The following is a 15,105-nucleotide window of genomic DNA, read 5'->3' on the forward strand; positions in this document are numbered from 1 at the left end:
CATGTAAAAGGTGGAAACCTGTCATGCCGAGTCCGGCTGTGAGCGCCGGTGAGCATTTCATGCTCTCCACGGCAAAACCGTTTTTTTTAAACTGGACACAGAGTACTGCATGTCCGACTCTATGTCCGGTTTAAAAAAAACAGTTTCGCCACGGAGAGCATAAAGCGCTCACCGGCGCTCACGGCCGGACACTTTTCAAACCCATTCAAATGAATGGGTTTGAAAAGATGCCAGCAGGTTTCCGTCTCCTGCCCTGTTTTGTGCAGGAAACGGAAAACCTGCAGAATGGAGTCCCGGGCGCAGATCAAAGGCATCAAAGATGTCAGTGCTGCAAACTTTACAGAGACAAGTTACATTGCAACTATGTACATAAGTCCGATTACAGTCAGGGGCATCACCTATAAGTCACTACATTGTTCTTGTACTGTATTTACTTCAATATCTTCACAGACCTGTGTAGAGCTGCTACTCACCGCTATATGCTCACCCTATAGTAATAGTATTGGTATACCTGAGCTGGGGGTCCACATGGATGTGATTGCCCCCGTGCTGAACCCCTAGCTATATCCCTGGCTTTAGGCAAGGCTTCTGATGGAAACTGTTTAAAAATGGCCTGAGGGGGTCCATCTTTTTTTCCCTCTCCTGTGACCCACATCCAATGGCAATGTGAAAGCTCCTAATGAATGTCTGTGTGTGATGTTAATGCAGCTGTAATGGATGGATCAATATGTCAAATTCCACCCTGTAGAAGCAGGCATTCTCTAGCTCTTTGCTCCTCCTATCTATCCCAGTGATTTGGGTGGAGATAGCCCTGTAGTTATGGATTTTGCACAGCTCATCCTCCGTCAGCCAAGCTCAGAGGAAGGTAAGACCATGAGCCGGCCAGCTGGTGGCGCTGCTGCGTCTCTTCCTTCTGCAGCTGAGCCTCGCCTGCATCCGGAGGGCAGCAGCAGCAGCAGAAAACAAGAGCGAGCATCGTCACCAGGCAGACCCAGGGACATCGCGATCAGAGCAGGGGCCAGGGCGCTGACTGCAGCCAGGAGTGCAGGTGGAAAGCCGGCGGTGAAAGGCAGCCGAGCAGCCTGCGGCAGAGCAGACAAGCAGCATCCCTGGCACAGTGCACGCGGAGCTGTCCGCAGCGACAGTGGTGCTGAAGGCGCAGCAGCCAGGGCGGAGGCCGCTGCAGGAGAGACATCACCCGGAGAACTGGAGGCTCAGCGCAAAGACCCCTCCGACCTGTCACCTGCAAGGACGGAGCAAGGCAGAGTGGCCACCCCTGAGCAATCAGGGGACGGATCCCCGAAGAGCGTGAAGCTAAAAGGGAAAACGTCCCCCAAAGGAGGGGATGGCGCACAATCGTCGCAGTCCCAGGCTGCAGGTGCGGTGGGGAAGAGCCCTAAGAAGCAGAGCAGTGGAGGGGGTTACTGGAAGGAGGGCTGCCTGCAGTCCGAGCTCATGCAGTTCCATCTCAAGAAAGGCCTAGCTGCGGCGGGCAATGCCGTCAACTCCAAGGGCAATGGCGGGGAGGCAGAGCAGGCTGCAGGGCAGGAGCAGCAGGCGGCTGCAGAGGCATCAAGAGCGGCCAGCGAGCTGCAGGATGAGGTGGACAAACTGCGGGAGGAGAACGAGAGCCTGAAGGTGAGGAGCTGTCTATGGTGCCATTGTCTGTGCAGGCGGTGATGTCATCTGGCCTGTCAGCTGCAGACACACAAGGCCTGTCCCCTCATCTCCATCTATTACTATGTATAATCACATCCCATATTATAGGACAAGCCCAAATATTATTATATTACTGTTATTTGTGCATTATCTTTATTCAGTTATCATCATGATCCCAGTAATAGGTAAATGACAAACTGAGTACTGCTACATTTCTACATGTTTAGTATAGCCAATTACATAATACATACATAAGTATAGCCAATTCTAACCATAAAGGTTGTGTTACATATACATCCTGCCGACAATGTAAGTTACTAACAAGGTATGGGGTAAGTAGTTGTTACCATCCCTATAACTAGTCATTAACTGAAACTATGGTTCTCCATTTCCCCTTATATCCATGGCCAGAATGAAATAGACGAGATGAGGACAGAGATGGATGAGATGAGGGACACTTTCTTTGAGGAAGATGCTTGTCAGCTGCAGGAAATGCGCCATGAATTGGAGAGAGCCAATAAAAACTGTAGGATTCTTCAGTACCGCCTTCGGAAAGCGGAACGCAAGAGGCTCCGCTATGCTCAGACTGGGGAGATAGATGGGGAGCTCCTGCGTAGCCTGGAACAAGACTTAAAGGTAAACTCTAATGAAAAATGAACCATGATTCCATTTACTGTGTCATTGAGTCCTCTGTAATGGTCAATGTTATCAGCTATGTAAGGGTTGGATTATAACAATAAATCTTTAATATATATATCAGCTCTTTGCATAAATAACATTTTTTATAAGGTGTTGATTTTGGGTGAATTTACACATTGCAGATTTCTTACAACAGCTGAATGGGGCAGTCACAAACAGTTCCGTCATCTGTCATGTGTGAATTCACCCTTAGGGTTAATATTATATAATACATGTTATATGTTATGGTTTGCATGGTATTATACTTATTTTGTATCATATTTGGAGGAATATTTAAAACAATCTGCACATAAATGGATACATTAGATACATTTGGATTTGTTACTAATGTGGTGATTGAATTAGTTAGAATTACAAGGTTGGTAAGTAAAATAGGAGTTAAAAAATCTTTAAGGAAGTCATGTCCAAAATGCCTCTAAAACCAATAAAAGTGTTGTGTAGAGGCCTTCAATAGGAACAGAAACATACTTTGTGGCCACAAACTGAAGAATAAACGCAGAGATAATCATATTTTTATCGATATGCAATTCAGCCTGCAAGTGCATCAGAAAGGAGTGAACCTGATTTGCCTACAGACAGCCACAAGTGGTCTGCCATTTTATGGACCTGATAAACCCTTTTTAACAACAAAGGTTGGGACTACATGAAATGTTAGAACATAAGAATGGGAGAAATTGTATTTGGTGCCTGAGTTTAAAGGGAGTCTGTCACCAGGAAACTCAATATCAAACCAGGCACTGAGCATTTTAGCGGACATTTTGCTGAGTACCGTCATAGCTTTAGATTGTCCAATATATTTGGCAATCTAGATTTGGACAATAGATTTTCTTGAAAAATTAGCTCTGGAACACCCGATTGCACTTGAGCTTCATTTGCATAGTTACGAAAGCCGTTTTATCAAGTGAATGGTGCATTGAATGGATTATGTAAAAGTATTATAGTGCTCAGCATAATGTTACCTCCAGTCCACTATGGTGAGACAGATTGGTGAAAGACTCCCTGCAACAGTAAATATATTTCTGTCAATTGTCTGTTTTCAAAAAAGTTTGTTGACAACCGATATGGGCAGCACTACAAGACAAAGCCCGTATCCCAGGAGTTTCAATGACTGAACGGAACTTAAACATCCAAGCATTTATGCAGTTATTCATGTCTCCAGCCATATAGATTTGTTACTGGGGATTTTCTATTCAGGGGTATAACAAACATGGAAATGGTTGTTACCCAGGTTTCTTAAAAAATAGTTATCAAAGACAAATCTTTAAGGGCTCGTTCACATTTGCGCCCGGGATTCCGTTCTGCAGGTTTCCGTTTCCTGCAAAAAACAGGGCAGGAAATGGAAACCTGCTGGCATCTTTTCAAACCCATTCATTTGAATGTGTTTGAAAAGTGTCCGGCCGTGAGCGCCGGTGAGCCTTTTATGCTCTCCGCGGCGAAACTGTTTTTTTTTTTTAAACTGGACATTTTAAGTGTCTTCTGTGCAAAAACAAAAAACAGTATTTATAGTGATAATGGCATAATTTTATATTGGGTTCTCTATATAGGTTGTCTACCCTTGCAAGCAAATTGTCATCTGATTCTCCAGAATATTTAATATGAAATATTAAATTTAATACCAGATTAAATACATTAAAATGTATATTTATATTAGAAGGAGTATTTACTATGGCATCAATGACAATAATTAAAATATAACTCTTAATAAATGAATAAAAATGGTGCCATAAAAATCAAAAGACCATCCCTTTATGGGATACCAATGGGTCAATAAAGACAGTGACCTCAGTCAGAGGATCACATCAATGAGACAATAAATGATATTGTATGCTAAACAATAAACGGTCAGTCACCTATATAGGTAAAAGGAAGCTAGACACCGGGATGCGTGACAGGCCACTATAAGGCAGATGCTGATAATGCAGGATGGCGCTTCTAAGGCGGCGGCGCACAACGTGAGAGGACATGAACTGCCATCTGGGAAACTTAGAAATGCTAGGAGCGAATTTCAACTGATCTCACTTATCATTGCCTGTTAGAAAGCTGTAGGAGAAAAGAGAAAATGGTCATAATGTATAAATCGCTCGTACGGTCCCAATATCTCCAATGAATATATATACATAGAGATATAGATAGATATACAACCTCAATCCCCATGAAGATCTTAACTTTCAGATCACCTCCATAGTGTTGTTGAACGTGTTATGCTAGTGGGGTATCCCCTTGATCATGAATACCCCTCAAATGATCCCCTGTTGTCCTCAATCTCTGTTGTTTTTAGCCCATATATTCCAGGACACAATACAAGTGTGTTTTATAGTTTATAAAATCACGGATCTGATGTATTCTGTCCAAGATATTACTCACAAAGGACTAGGGCCACAGGCAAAATTAATAGTGGGGCCCTAAATGCTGAAATATGATCACTAGTATTTACAGGAGTTATTTCTAAGGTCTTTAAAGATGTGAAAAAGCTGCAAATTCAGAAATGTGGACGTTAATTTTAGGTGCAGAATCACAAGCATTTTCACATATATTTAATAAGGGAACAAAAATGCAGGGAAAAACTAATCAAAAACTGAATAAAAAACACTGTGGAGCCAGGGTCCCACCTTGTGAACACAGTATTTTACATTATCTGCAAGTGGAAAGGATTATGGCTAATCCTACCCACACATTGCAGGAAAAATCTGCAGCAGAAAATCACAGTTTATCGATTATACCTACGGAAATGCTGGTATTTTCTGTATAGGTATAATAGTATAAGTCCTCAGAGGTAAACTTTGGGAACTTTTTGTGAAAAACGCAGTGGAAGAAACTGTAATGTGTTTCCACAGCAGTCTTTATGCAGCGATTTGCTGCATGGGGCCTTAGCTTGGAAAAAAGAATTATGTTTTTACACTACTTTTTTTTCCTCAGCGTTTTTTTTAGCTGCATTTAGATATGTTGGGTCTAATCCTTAACATCTTAATATCACACTATAGAACTCCATTCTAGTATACATAATGGTACACATGTACATAAGTAAACATAGACAGACATTCATATGCTGTATATACTCATACATACATATTCATATAGCAAATAATACTCACACATACAGTGACTTGCAAAAGTATTCACTCAGCAAAACATTGTAGAGCCACATTTTGCTGCATTTACAGCTGCAAGTCTTTTGGAGTATGTCTCTAACAGCTTTGTGCATCTGGAGACTGAGATTTTTGCACAATTTTTCTTTGCAAAATAGCTCAAACTCAGCCAGATTGGATGGAGGGCGTTTTTGAACAGCAATTTTAATGTCTGGCCACAGATGCTCAATGGGATTTATGTCTAGACTGTGATTGTGATTTCAGATGCACATTCACCAAAACCTTCTATAGTGATAAATCAAATATGATTTTTTTTCAAATTCAAGACACAGGTATATGTTTTATTACTGGTACACAAAATGAACCGTGCATATGGTCTAGGGTTCGATCGAACCCTGGTTAAGAACCACTGATATAAGCCATTCCATTGTAGCTCTGGCTGTATGTTTAGAGTCATTATCTTGCTGGGAGCTGAATCTCTTTCCCAGTCTCAAGTTTTTTGTAGCCTCCAACATCTTTTCTTCCAGGATTGCCCTGTATTTAGCTCCATCCATCTTCCCATCAGCTCTGACCAGCTTCCCTGTCCCCAAAAGCCTCCCCTTCCCCTTCTCTGTCCCAAAAAGCCTTCCCTGTCCAAAAGCCTCTCCACAGCATGATGCTGCTACCACCATGTTTCACAGTGAGGATGGTGTGTTCAGGGTGATGAGCAGTGTTACTTTTCCAACACATATAGTGCTTCTTCCATATGTTTCATCCCTCATATGTTTCTGTGTCCTCTATATGACTCATGGCAAATGGCACTTCTTATTTCTTTCTTTCAACAATGTATTCTTCTTGCCATTCTTTCATAAAGGCCAGATTTGTGAAGTGCACCACTTATAGTTGTCCTGTAGACAGATTCTCCCACTTGAGCTGTGGATTTCTGCAGCTTCTCTAGAGTGACTATGGGCTTCTTGGATGCTTCTCTGGCCAGTGCTCTTCTTGCTCGATTAGTCAGTTTAGGTGGACGGCCATGTCTTGGTCGGTTTGCAATTGTAAAAACTTTTTCCATTTTTGGATGATGGATTGAACAGTGTTCCTTGGAATGCCCATAGCTTGGAATATATTTTTATAACCGAACCCTGCTTTAAACTTTATCTCTGACCTGTCTGGTGAGTTCCTTGGTCTTCATGATGCTGTTTGTTCACCAGTGTTCTCTAATAAACCACTGAGACCTTCACAGAACAGGTGTACTTATACTGAGACTATATTACACACAACTGGACTCAATTTACTAATTAAGTGACTTCTGAAGGCAATTGTGTGCACTGGATTTTATTTAGGGGTATCAGAGTATTGGGGGCTGAATACTTTTGCTATATACTAATACTTTTCAGATTTTTATTAAAATTTTGAAAACCGTGTATCATTTTCTTTCCACTTCACAATTATGTGCCACTTCGTGTTTTTCTGTCACTTAAAATCTCAGTAAAATACATTTAACTTTGTGGCTGTAAGGTGACAAAATGTGAAAACCTTGAAGTGGTATGAATACTTTTGCAAGCCACTGTATACAACTATATACCATATATACTTACACATATACAATTATGTGCCATATATTCTCACATATATACAATTATATACCATATATACTCAGACATTCATATACTGTATACATTTGCACAAATACATTCATATACAACACACTATATACTCACACATATACATTCATATTACCATATATACTTACACAAATTCATATACCATATATACTCACACATATTCATATACTGTATATAGTCACACTTATACATTCATACACCATATATATTCATACATATATATTTGTAGGCTTACAAATACATTCATATACCATATATAATCACACATACCTGTATACAAAAACACAATAGCCACACAGTATACATCACACAGTCTATAATACACCTACACTGTAAACAAATATACACATTACGCATTCACATTACATATTTATACATATTAAATATGCTTTTTTACCTCAATAACACACATACATGTGGCGCAGAACACTCTACAGCAGTTCTAATCTGGCAGTAATGAAAGCTGTACATGGCAGCAGATTTTCTCCCTCACAATCTGATTACTGAGTTGCTGCTTGTAAAGAGGAGGGGGTTGTTAAGGGTGTCCTTTTGTCCTGATCTTTAATCCCCATAGTAGGGAAAGTATCCACTGGCAGTTGTCCAGTTTGCCCGTCTAACACTCGCCCTAGGTAGAGGGAAAACTACACAGACATGGCAACAAAGGTGGCTGTGAACCAAATGGTCACGTATAGATCTCTCTCGTCTATGCGTGTCTTGATGTCCTCATCTAGTATTAGAATATGCCAGTACTTCAATATCAGTTCAATATTTTCCTTACATTATCAGCTCCATTATCAAATATGGCTATTAACCTGATTTCTTTTGTACCCATCCTTTGTGGATGTTCCCAAAAAGTTTTGACTCTTGAATGTCTAGATGCCTGGTGATATGTTTCCTTAAGAAGATCATCAGGATATCCCTTAACTAAAAATTGTAACTGTAAATCATCTGCTTGAATTTTGAAGTAAAGTTGGGAATAACAATTTCTTCTTGCCTGAAGATTTTGACACTTTGGTATACTCCTCCTGAGGGGGGAAGGATGGTGGCTCTCTAACCTCAGGAGAGAGTTTGTAGCAGATAGTTCTCAATAAATAGAAATCTCAATGCACTAGTTCCTGATCTGGAAATAAGGACATCCAGAAATGGCAGAGTCATGAGGAATTTCAATGTACAACTAAGTCCATTGGTTTTTGCATTTAGTGAGGTCACCAAGTCAAAACCAGTTCTAGTACCCCTCTACAGCACAAGGATATTGTGTACCCACAGCTCAATTGCCTTGACACGTTGTTTTGGTTGATCTCCAAAGATAATGGTCTTCTCCATCAGCCCAGGAATAATTTGGCATAAAAGGGGGCACATGGGCTCCCCATCGCCATACCTCAGCTCTGGTGGAACAAGTTAACATCAGGCTCTTTTTATGGGGTATGGACGAGTATAATGCCTCAACATCAATACTTGCATCATCACTAAGAATCCATATCTTCAGGTTTACGTAATAAAGCTGTAGTATTCCTCGTGTGTGAGGGCAATGTTGACAAAAAAGTTATTAAAATACACTCAATGTAAATACCACCATTTTTCCCAATATTCCTGACCCCTGACACTATGGGTCATCCAAGTAGTGGATTGAACCTTTTGTTGATTTTTGGTAGGGCAGCAAAAAGTGGCAGCAACAGAAAAGTGAGAAAGTAGGAGATCAAAATTGTTGGGACCAATCAAATCCTCATCCCTTGCTGTCATAAGTAATGCACTTAAATATAGTTCCGTAGGATTACAAGACAAACTCTTATAACCCTCAGGATTGGATAATAACTGTTCATATATCAAGCAATATTGGGTATTATGAAAAATCACCACATTACCCCTCCTGTCGGAAAGCTTAATCATGACATTCTTGTCTGTTTCTAAAGCTCGTAGCATCTCATTAGGATTCAGTTCTTGAGTTCTCTGCTCACCATGTCAGAGAATGGTCCCTAGCAGAAGGCATTTTAATACTGTAGCGCCCCCTTACTGTAAACCATGTAAAAGAGTAACATCCGGGAGCATATCCAATGGATTACCCAGTTCCTGACCTCTATGAATATCTTGTCTTTTGAAGTATTTATGCCAGTTTAAACATCTGATGAATAACAGAATATCTTTCACCCATTCAAATACAGAAAAATCAGATATTGGTACAAAAGAAAGCCCTTTATTAAGCAGGAAACTTATGAGTTGAAAGAGATCTAGTGAATAACTATTTGGGGGGAGATTGGGTTACTGCTGAAAAAGTCTCAAACAACTTACAGCCTTCTGGTTCAGTATGAAAATTCTATACAAATTTAGTATCAATGTACTTGTACTGAACCAGTGAACACATTTATCGGATCATTTAAAGAGAACCTTTCACCACCTCCACTGATTCCAGCACAGTTAGGCTGCTTTCACACGAAGTAACACTCCACTTATTCTGACACGTAAATACGTGTCAGAGTGAGCGAAGTAAAACAGATCCCATTGACTTCAATGGGTGCCGGCATACGCGCGCTACCCATTGAAATCAATGGGAGGCTTTTTTCCCTATTGCTTTCAATGTGATGCACGCTTATCACAATGCATTTTTTTTGCACTTGTTAATTCATTTCTTTGCATTGTACTTTGCTAATATTCTGTGAGTGTTTTTCACTTTATTAAACTTTTTTGCACCTATATATTTTTTTTTATTTGCTATTTTAATATTTTGGCACATATTGTCATGCTTTTTTTCACATATTAAAGATTTCAATTGCACTTCTTTTCACTGATGGCGGTTTTCTAACTCTTTATGAGCATTGTTACGCTCTCATATTTTGCAGTTTATTGCACTTATCACATGTTCCCTTTTTATATTAGTGTATTTTACTTTGTGTATATTTTTACCTTCTCATTGTCTCAGCCCCTTACGATGGGATGCACATATCCATGATGTGCTGGCCTCATGTGACTCTCACGAGACCTAGCAACCATGTGACCGGCGTATACGCGCTGGCTTGCGGGACTCGCCAGATGCTAACATTGTGGAGATGCGCTCTACACATCATTTCCTCCCCCTGGGTATAAATGGGCTATGTTTGCCATACAGTTTTACATTCCTCCTGATGAAGCCTCGTATGAGGTGAAACGCGTTGAGGGTGTCCCTGGTCTCAGTGTGTTTACAGGTGCCAAGCCGGTTTTAGTCACCATGACTGCAGGCATTCACTATTTGGTGAAGTAGTGTGTGCTGTATATTAGTGCAAACATCTACTTTTGCACCATCCAAGATTTGTGGAGTTATATTTGTGGGGCATCTTACCTGTCCGTAGGCTATACATAACGGGGCATATGTATGGTACATACACTATTTTATACTGGTCTAATATATTACCTGCTGTCACTCTCTATCTACAATAGGGGTATTAAGGATATCTATATCTATAACTGCACTCTTCATATTTTTCTACCCCTTTGTATTTATGTGGATATTGATGACTTATATATCGGTCTCTGTCCACCTGTATAGTGTCTTGATCCTTCTCTTTGGCTTATTGTAACATCTGCCCGGCTGCTGCAATTTTTCTATTTTATATTATTTATCAATAAATATTTATGTATTTTATTTTGGATTGATTGATTTATTCTATTTGCTTTATTGGTCCCCATTTTCCTTGTTTGCTCTATAGATTATTCCCTTGTCAAAGGAATTAGGCCTTATTCACACGTTATTGTTTTGGTTAGTGATTTGCACCAGTGATTGACAGAGAATACAAAGAGATAAAGTATAAATGATAGATTTGCAGTTTTCCTGTGTTTTGAAATCATAGTGGGGTTTTGACTCAATCACTAATGCAAATCACTGTCCAAAACACTGATGTGTGAATAAGGCCTTACTATCATCAAATATGGTACAAATAAGATAAACCGGCATTTGTGAAAATGCCAGAATTTTTCAATATACTAAACCACCAGAAACCTACACTATGCATAAATACACGGTACATATACACATTTATGCAGAAGGTACTTCACAAAGACACACACAAGCTACTTCCTTGGCATTGGCTTATGAAGATCACACTGAAATCCCTGATGCAAGCACAGAGGCTACTCTGGGACTTCAACACATGATTCCTGGAAAAGATCTACCATGGCATCTTCAACTAACCTATTATATGCTTGAGAAACAGGTCATCCTGATGTTCTGAATTTCTGAAACATTAGGTGTTAATTACAGGAATTGTACTTTATTCACTCATGATCAAGGATTTAGCTTTTCATGGCTTATCCTTAGGATAGACCATAAATATGTACCACACTGAACAGCTGTACAGGGCAAATTCTGGCGCTCCTTCTATACACCACACATGGTCGGAAACAGATATCTCCAGTCCCTGTATAGCGGTCAGGCACTGCTATTGCAGCTCAGCTCTCATTGAAGTCAGTGGAACTGAGCTGCAGTACCTCCACTTGGCCACTATACAGGGCATAGAGCCAATTGCTTCCAGCCTTCATGTTGTGTATGGTAAAGGCAACAGAACCAGCTGATTAGTGCAGGAGCGACTGGCAGTCCCCTACAAATCAGATATTTACAGCCTATTCTAAGCATAGACCATAAAATCCTAAATTCTGGACTAGACAATTAATTGAGAAATATAGATTTTTAATATATGTAAGTCCATTTACTGTTTCATATTGCATTGCAATTTCTTGTAATATCTTTGAGTTTCTTGAGAATAACATGATCAAATATGCCATCAATTTTTAACTTGCATATGTTATCAAGCTTGAGATAGTTGACAGGTACATGAAAAACAAAATCATCCTACGCTGCACACTCTCTAATCATCTTACTTTAGGTAGCCAAGGATGTATCAGTGAGACTTCATCATGAGTTGGAAAATGTGGAAGAAAAGCGAACTAAAACAGAAGAGGAGAATGAAAAGCTAAGGCAGCAGCTAATTGAAGTTGACATAGCCAAGCAGGCGCTTCAGAATGAGCTGGAGAAGCTCAAGGAGGTCAGTATGTTGGAGTAATATATTGTGTAACATTAAGAACTTCATGTACATTAAAGCAAATATCAAGATTTTTTTTTACTTATGACACACAGCATTTTGCAAAGTTAAGCAGGAATAGTTCATGGATTATTCTGCACACTCACCAAAGTCTTACTTGTCACAGATTTGCTTCTGTTAATCCAATTTAAAGTATTGCTAATGTTGAATCATAATTAATATTTTCAGATTTCATTTGCATTTATCTTTATAATATTGCTCTGAAATGTAAATGAAAAGGAAAGCCTGTTTAAATAGTCATTCATCTCCTAGCAGCCATTTAATGTAACTACAGCCTCGTCCTATACACGTCTATGTGACAAGACTGTAATCACAACATACGGCCAATATAAACAGACAGCGTGTTATATAAAGAGGCGCCATGGCCCCTTCATTCAGGTGATCTGGCGAGGGGGGGGGGAAAGGGTCATATCTAATGATCTCTTATTGATAACCTGTCCTAAGGATAGATCATCAATAAATGGACGTTCCCACAACACTGTGATCTCCTGTGTCAGCGACCTCAGTGGTCATATGCAGTGGGGACTTCTGCCAGAAAAAAACACCAATGCAGCAGAACGTGACCATTTTGTAAGCCATCGGAGCACAAGGGACAGGTGAGTAGGGTTTTTTTTTTTTTCTTTCTTTCACCTTTCCCGGTCTTATATAAAAAGAAAAATGGTTATCCTGGACAACCCCTTTAATTATTGCCCCCTTATATAATGACCCCTGTCATAAATACTGCTACCCTAATGACCCTTTATATAAATGATTCCCCCTTCTATTCATAATGTCTCCTAATGAGCCCTTATATCAATAACCACCCCCTTATATATATAATTAGAGATGAACGAGTAGTACTACGGTATTCGAAATACTTGTACTCGATCGAGTACCACTCGCTATTCGAATGTAAAAGTTTGATGCAGAACCAGCATTGGTAAGTTTAATTTGATCGAATATTGCCTACCCCTGAAACGAGCATTTTCCCCCCATAGACTATAATAGGGTTCGATATTCGATTCGAGTAGTCGAATATTGAGGGGCTACTCGAAACGAATATCGAACCTCGAACATTTTACTCTTCGCTCATCTCTATATATAATGCTCCCTAATACCCTCTAATATAAATAACCACCTCCTTATGTATATAATGCTCCCTAATGCCCCCTTATATAAATAACCCCCCTTTGTATTGATAATGCCCCAATTGCCCTCATATAGATAACAGCTCTTAAATTCATAAAGCCCCCTTATATAAAGCGCCCCCTCCTAACGACCCCTTAAAATACCCACAACTCTGCTAAAAAAAAAAAAAAAGTTATACTCACCAAACTGCGATCCTTTGATGGAGCTGCCATCTCCTCTTCTTCCCCCAGGATAACCGCACAGAGGACGTCTGCATCTCAGCATAGGAGGTGCAATGCTATGATGTCATCACACCTTCCTGTGTGAAGAAGCAGACATCTTGTGTCTATCTTCTCAGTGTCTTGTAAACCACAGGCTTTAAGTGGCGGTTTACAAGACAGAGTCACAGATTTAGTTTTAACTAGATTGGTGATCTAGTTAATGGTAAAGTATATATTAATGGCGGCCCCGGGATGGGCCCCACAGAGTCAGTGAGTCCGGGGCAGCCTAGGAGTAGGAGGGAAGCCTAGGCTCCATGTGATACATCAGGTAAAGTACCCGCAGAGCGATGTACCTGAGGCAGCCACCTCACTTCGCCTCATTAGAGGTGCACCCCTGTCCTATCCCGTGGATAAGAGTAAGAATGAAACTTGGTCCAACCCCTTTAATTGAATAAAACATGATTGCTTCCTACTGATGTTAAAAACACAATCAGGACACATAATGCAACATGATTGTGTGTCACATAGGTCACAGGGCAGAGGAAAGTTTCTAGAAGTAAGTAGGTAATAATAATCTTTACTTATATAGCACCAACATGTTTTGCAGCAGTTTACATTCAGAGAATGTATATTTAAACAAACACAAGACATTACAGAACAGTAAAACTGAACAACTTAAACACTAGGAGTAAGGCCCTGTTTGCACGAGTTTACGATCCATGAGGACTGGAATGACAAAAAATGTAAAAAAAAAATGCTTATGCAGTGGTCCAGCCATTTTTAATAACGGCAAGGTATTATACAGTATATAAAGCTGCATCAGCCACAGATCAGTATATGTGCATGTAAGTGCATGAGTTAGTAGAAAAACTTCTTGCATAGCTGTCAGTCTTTGGGTCTTTTTACTGTTACATGCTACAATTCCCTTTAAACCATGCCTGTTTTAAAGGCAACTTTGCGTAACAATGTCTTGTATTATTTGTTCTTAGCTATCATTAAAGAGAAGAGGAAGCAAAGATGCCCAGAAATCTGAAAAGAAGGCTGTCCAGACACCAACAGAGGTATGTTGAATACTTTAGATCTTAAAAGAATAGGAGCTACATTCATGCATTGCCTCAGAATGTCATCCCTTTTTCCATCAGTTTCCTTAGTTAATACACATTAAAATATTAGTATCAAGGCTATGCAACCAACATTCTTAGGAGATCCAGTTTCCAGTTCTTTGTATTTTAGAGATGCCAATATTCGTGAATACTAGTACAGAAGACTTTGAAGCAATTGGTCATAGTAGCAAAATTCTACATATAACGTTGCAGGTTAAACAAAAAAATTATTTTCTCAATGACGGATCAATATTTTTCTGATTTGTATTTCAACTTTCTTCTCTGTCTTTATCAAAATATCTAAGTAAAATGTGACCTCATTTTTCTGTATTGAAAAAAGATTATGTGCAAACAATGTCTAGTTAATGCAAAGAATAGAGATATTTACCAACAATGAAAAGTTCTTTAGAAAATATTTTTAAATGACTTTCCATGGTTTTTTGTTGCTGTGCTAAGATATCACAGTGCTGCAGTTTTACTTGTTGCAGAATTTTTGGTTAACTTTGGGCAACTTTGGGTTGCTACATCTGCATCGATATCCAAAAATTACATTATGGGTT

General features: G+C 39.7%; 1 protein-coding gene across 2 annotated transcripts in view; it reads left to right on the forward strand.

The window, feature by feature from the left end:
* Positions 1–834: 834 nt before the first annotated feature.
* The window catches only part of MTCL3 (MTCL family member 3), a 47,851-nt gene continuing 33,580 nt past the window's right edge, over positions 835–15,105 (forward strand). For both annotated transcript variants that reach the window (XM_075267978.1, XM_075267979.1), the window contains exons 1-4: positions 835–1,638; positions 2,071–2,295; positions 11,899–12,057; positions 14,432–14,503. In XM_075267978.1, the coding sequence (XP_075124079.1) occupies positions 874–1,638; positions 2,071–2,295; positions 11,899–12,057; positions 14,432–14,503 (1,221 nt within the window). In that variant the 5' untranslated portion in view covers positions 835–873. The remainder of the gene's footprint in view (positions 1,639–2,070; positions 2,296–11,898; positions 12,058–14,431; positions 14,504–15,105) is intronic.

Source organism: Leptodactylus fuscus, chromosome 3 (genome assembly GCF_031893055.1).
Source record: "Leptodactylus fuscus isolate aLepFus1 chromosome 3, aLepFus1.hap2, whole genome shotgun sequence".
In the NCBI taxonomy this organism is placed as follows: Eukaryota; Metazoa; Chordata; class Amphibia; order Anura; family Leptodactylidae; genus Leptodactylus; species Leptodactylus fuscus.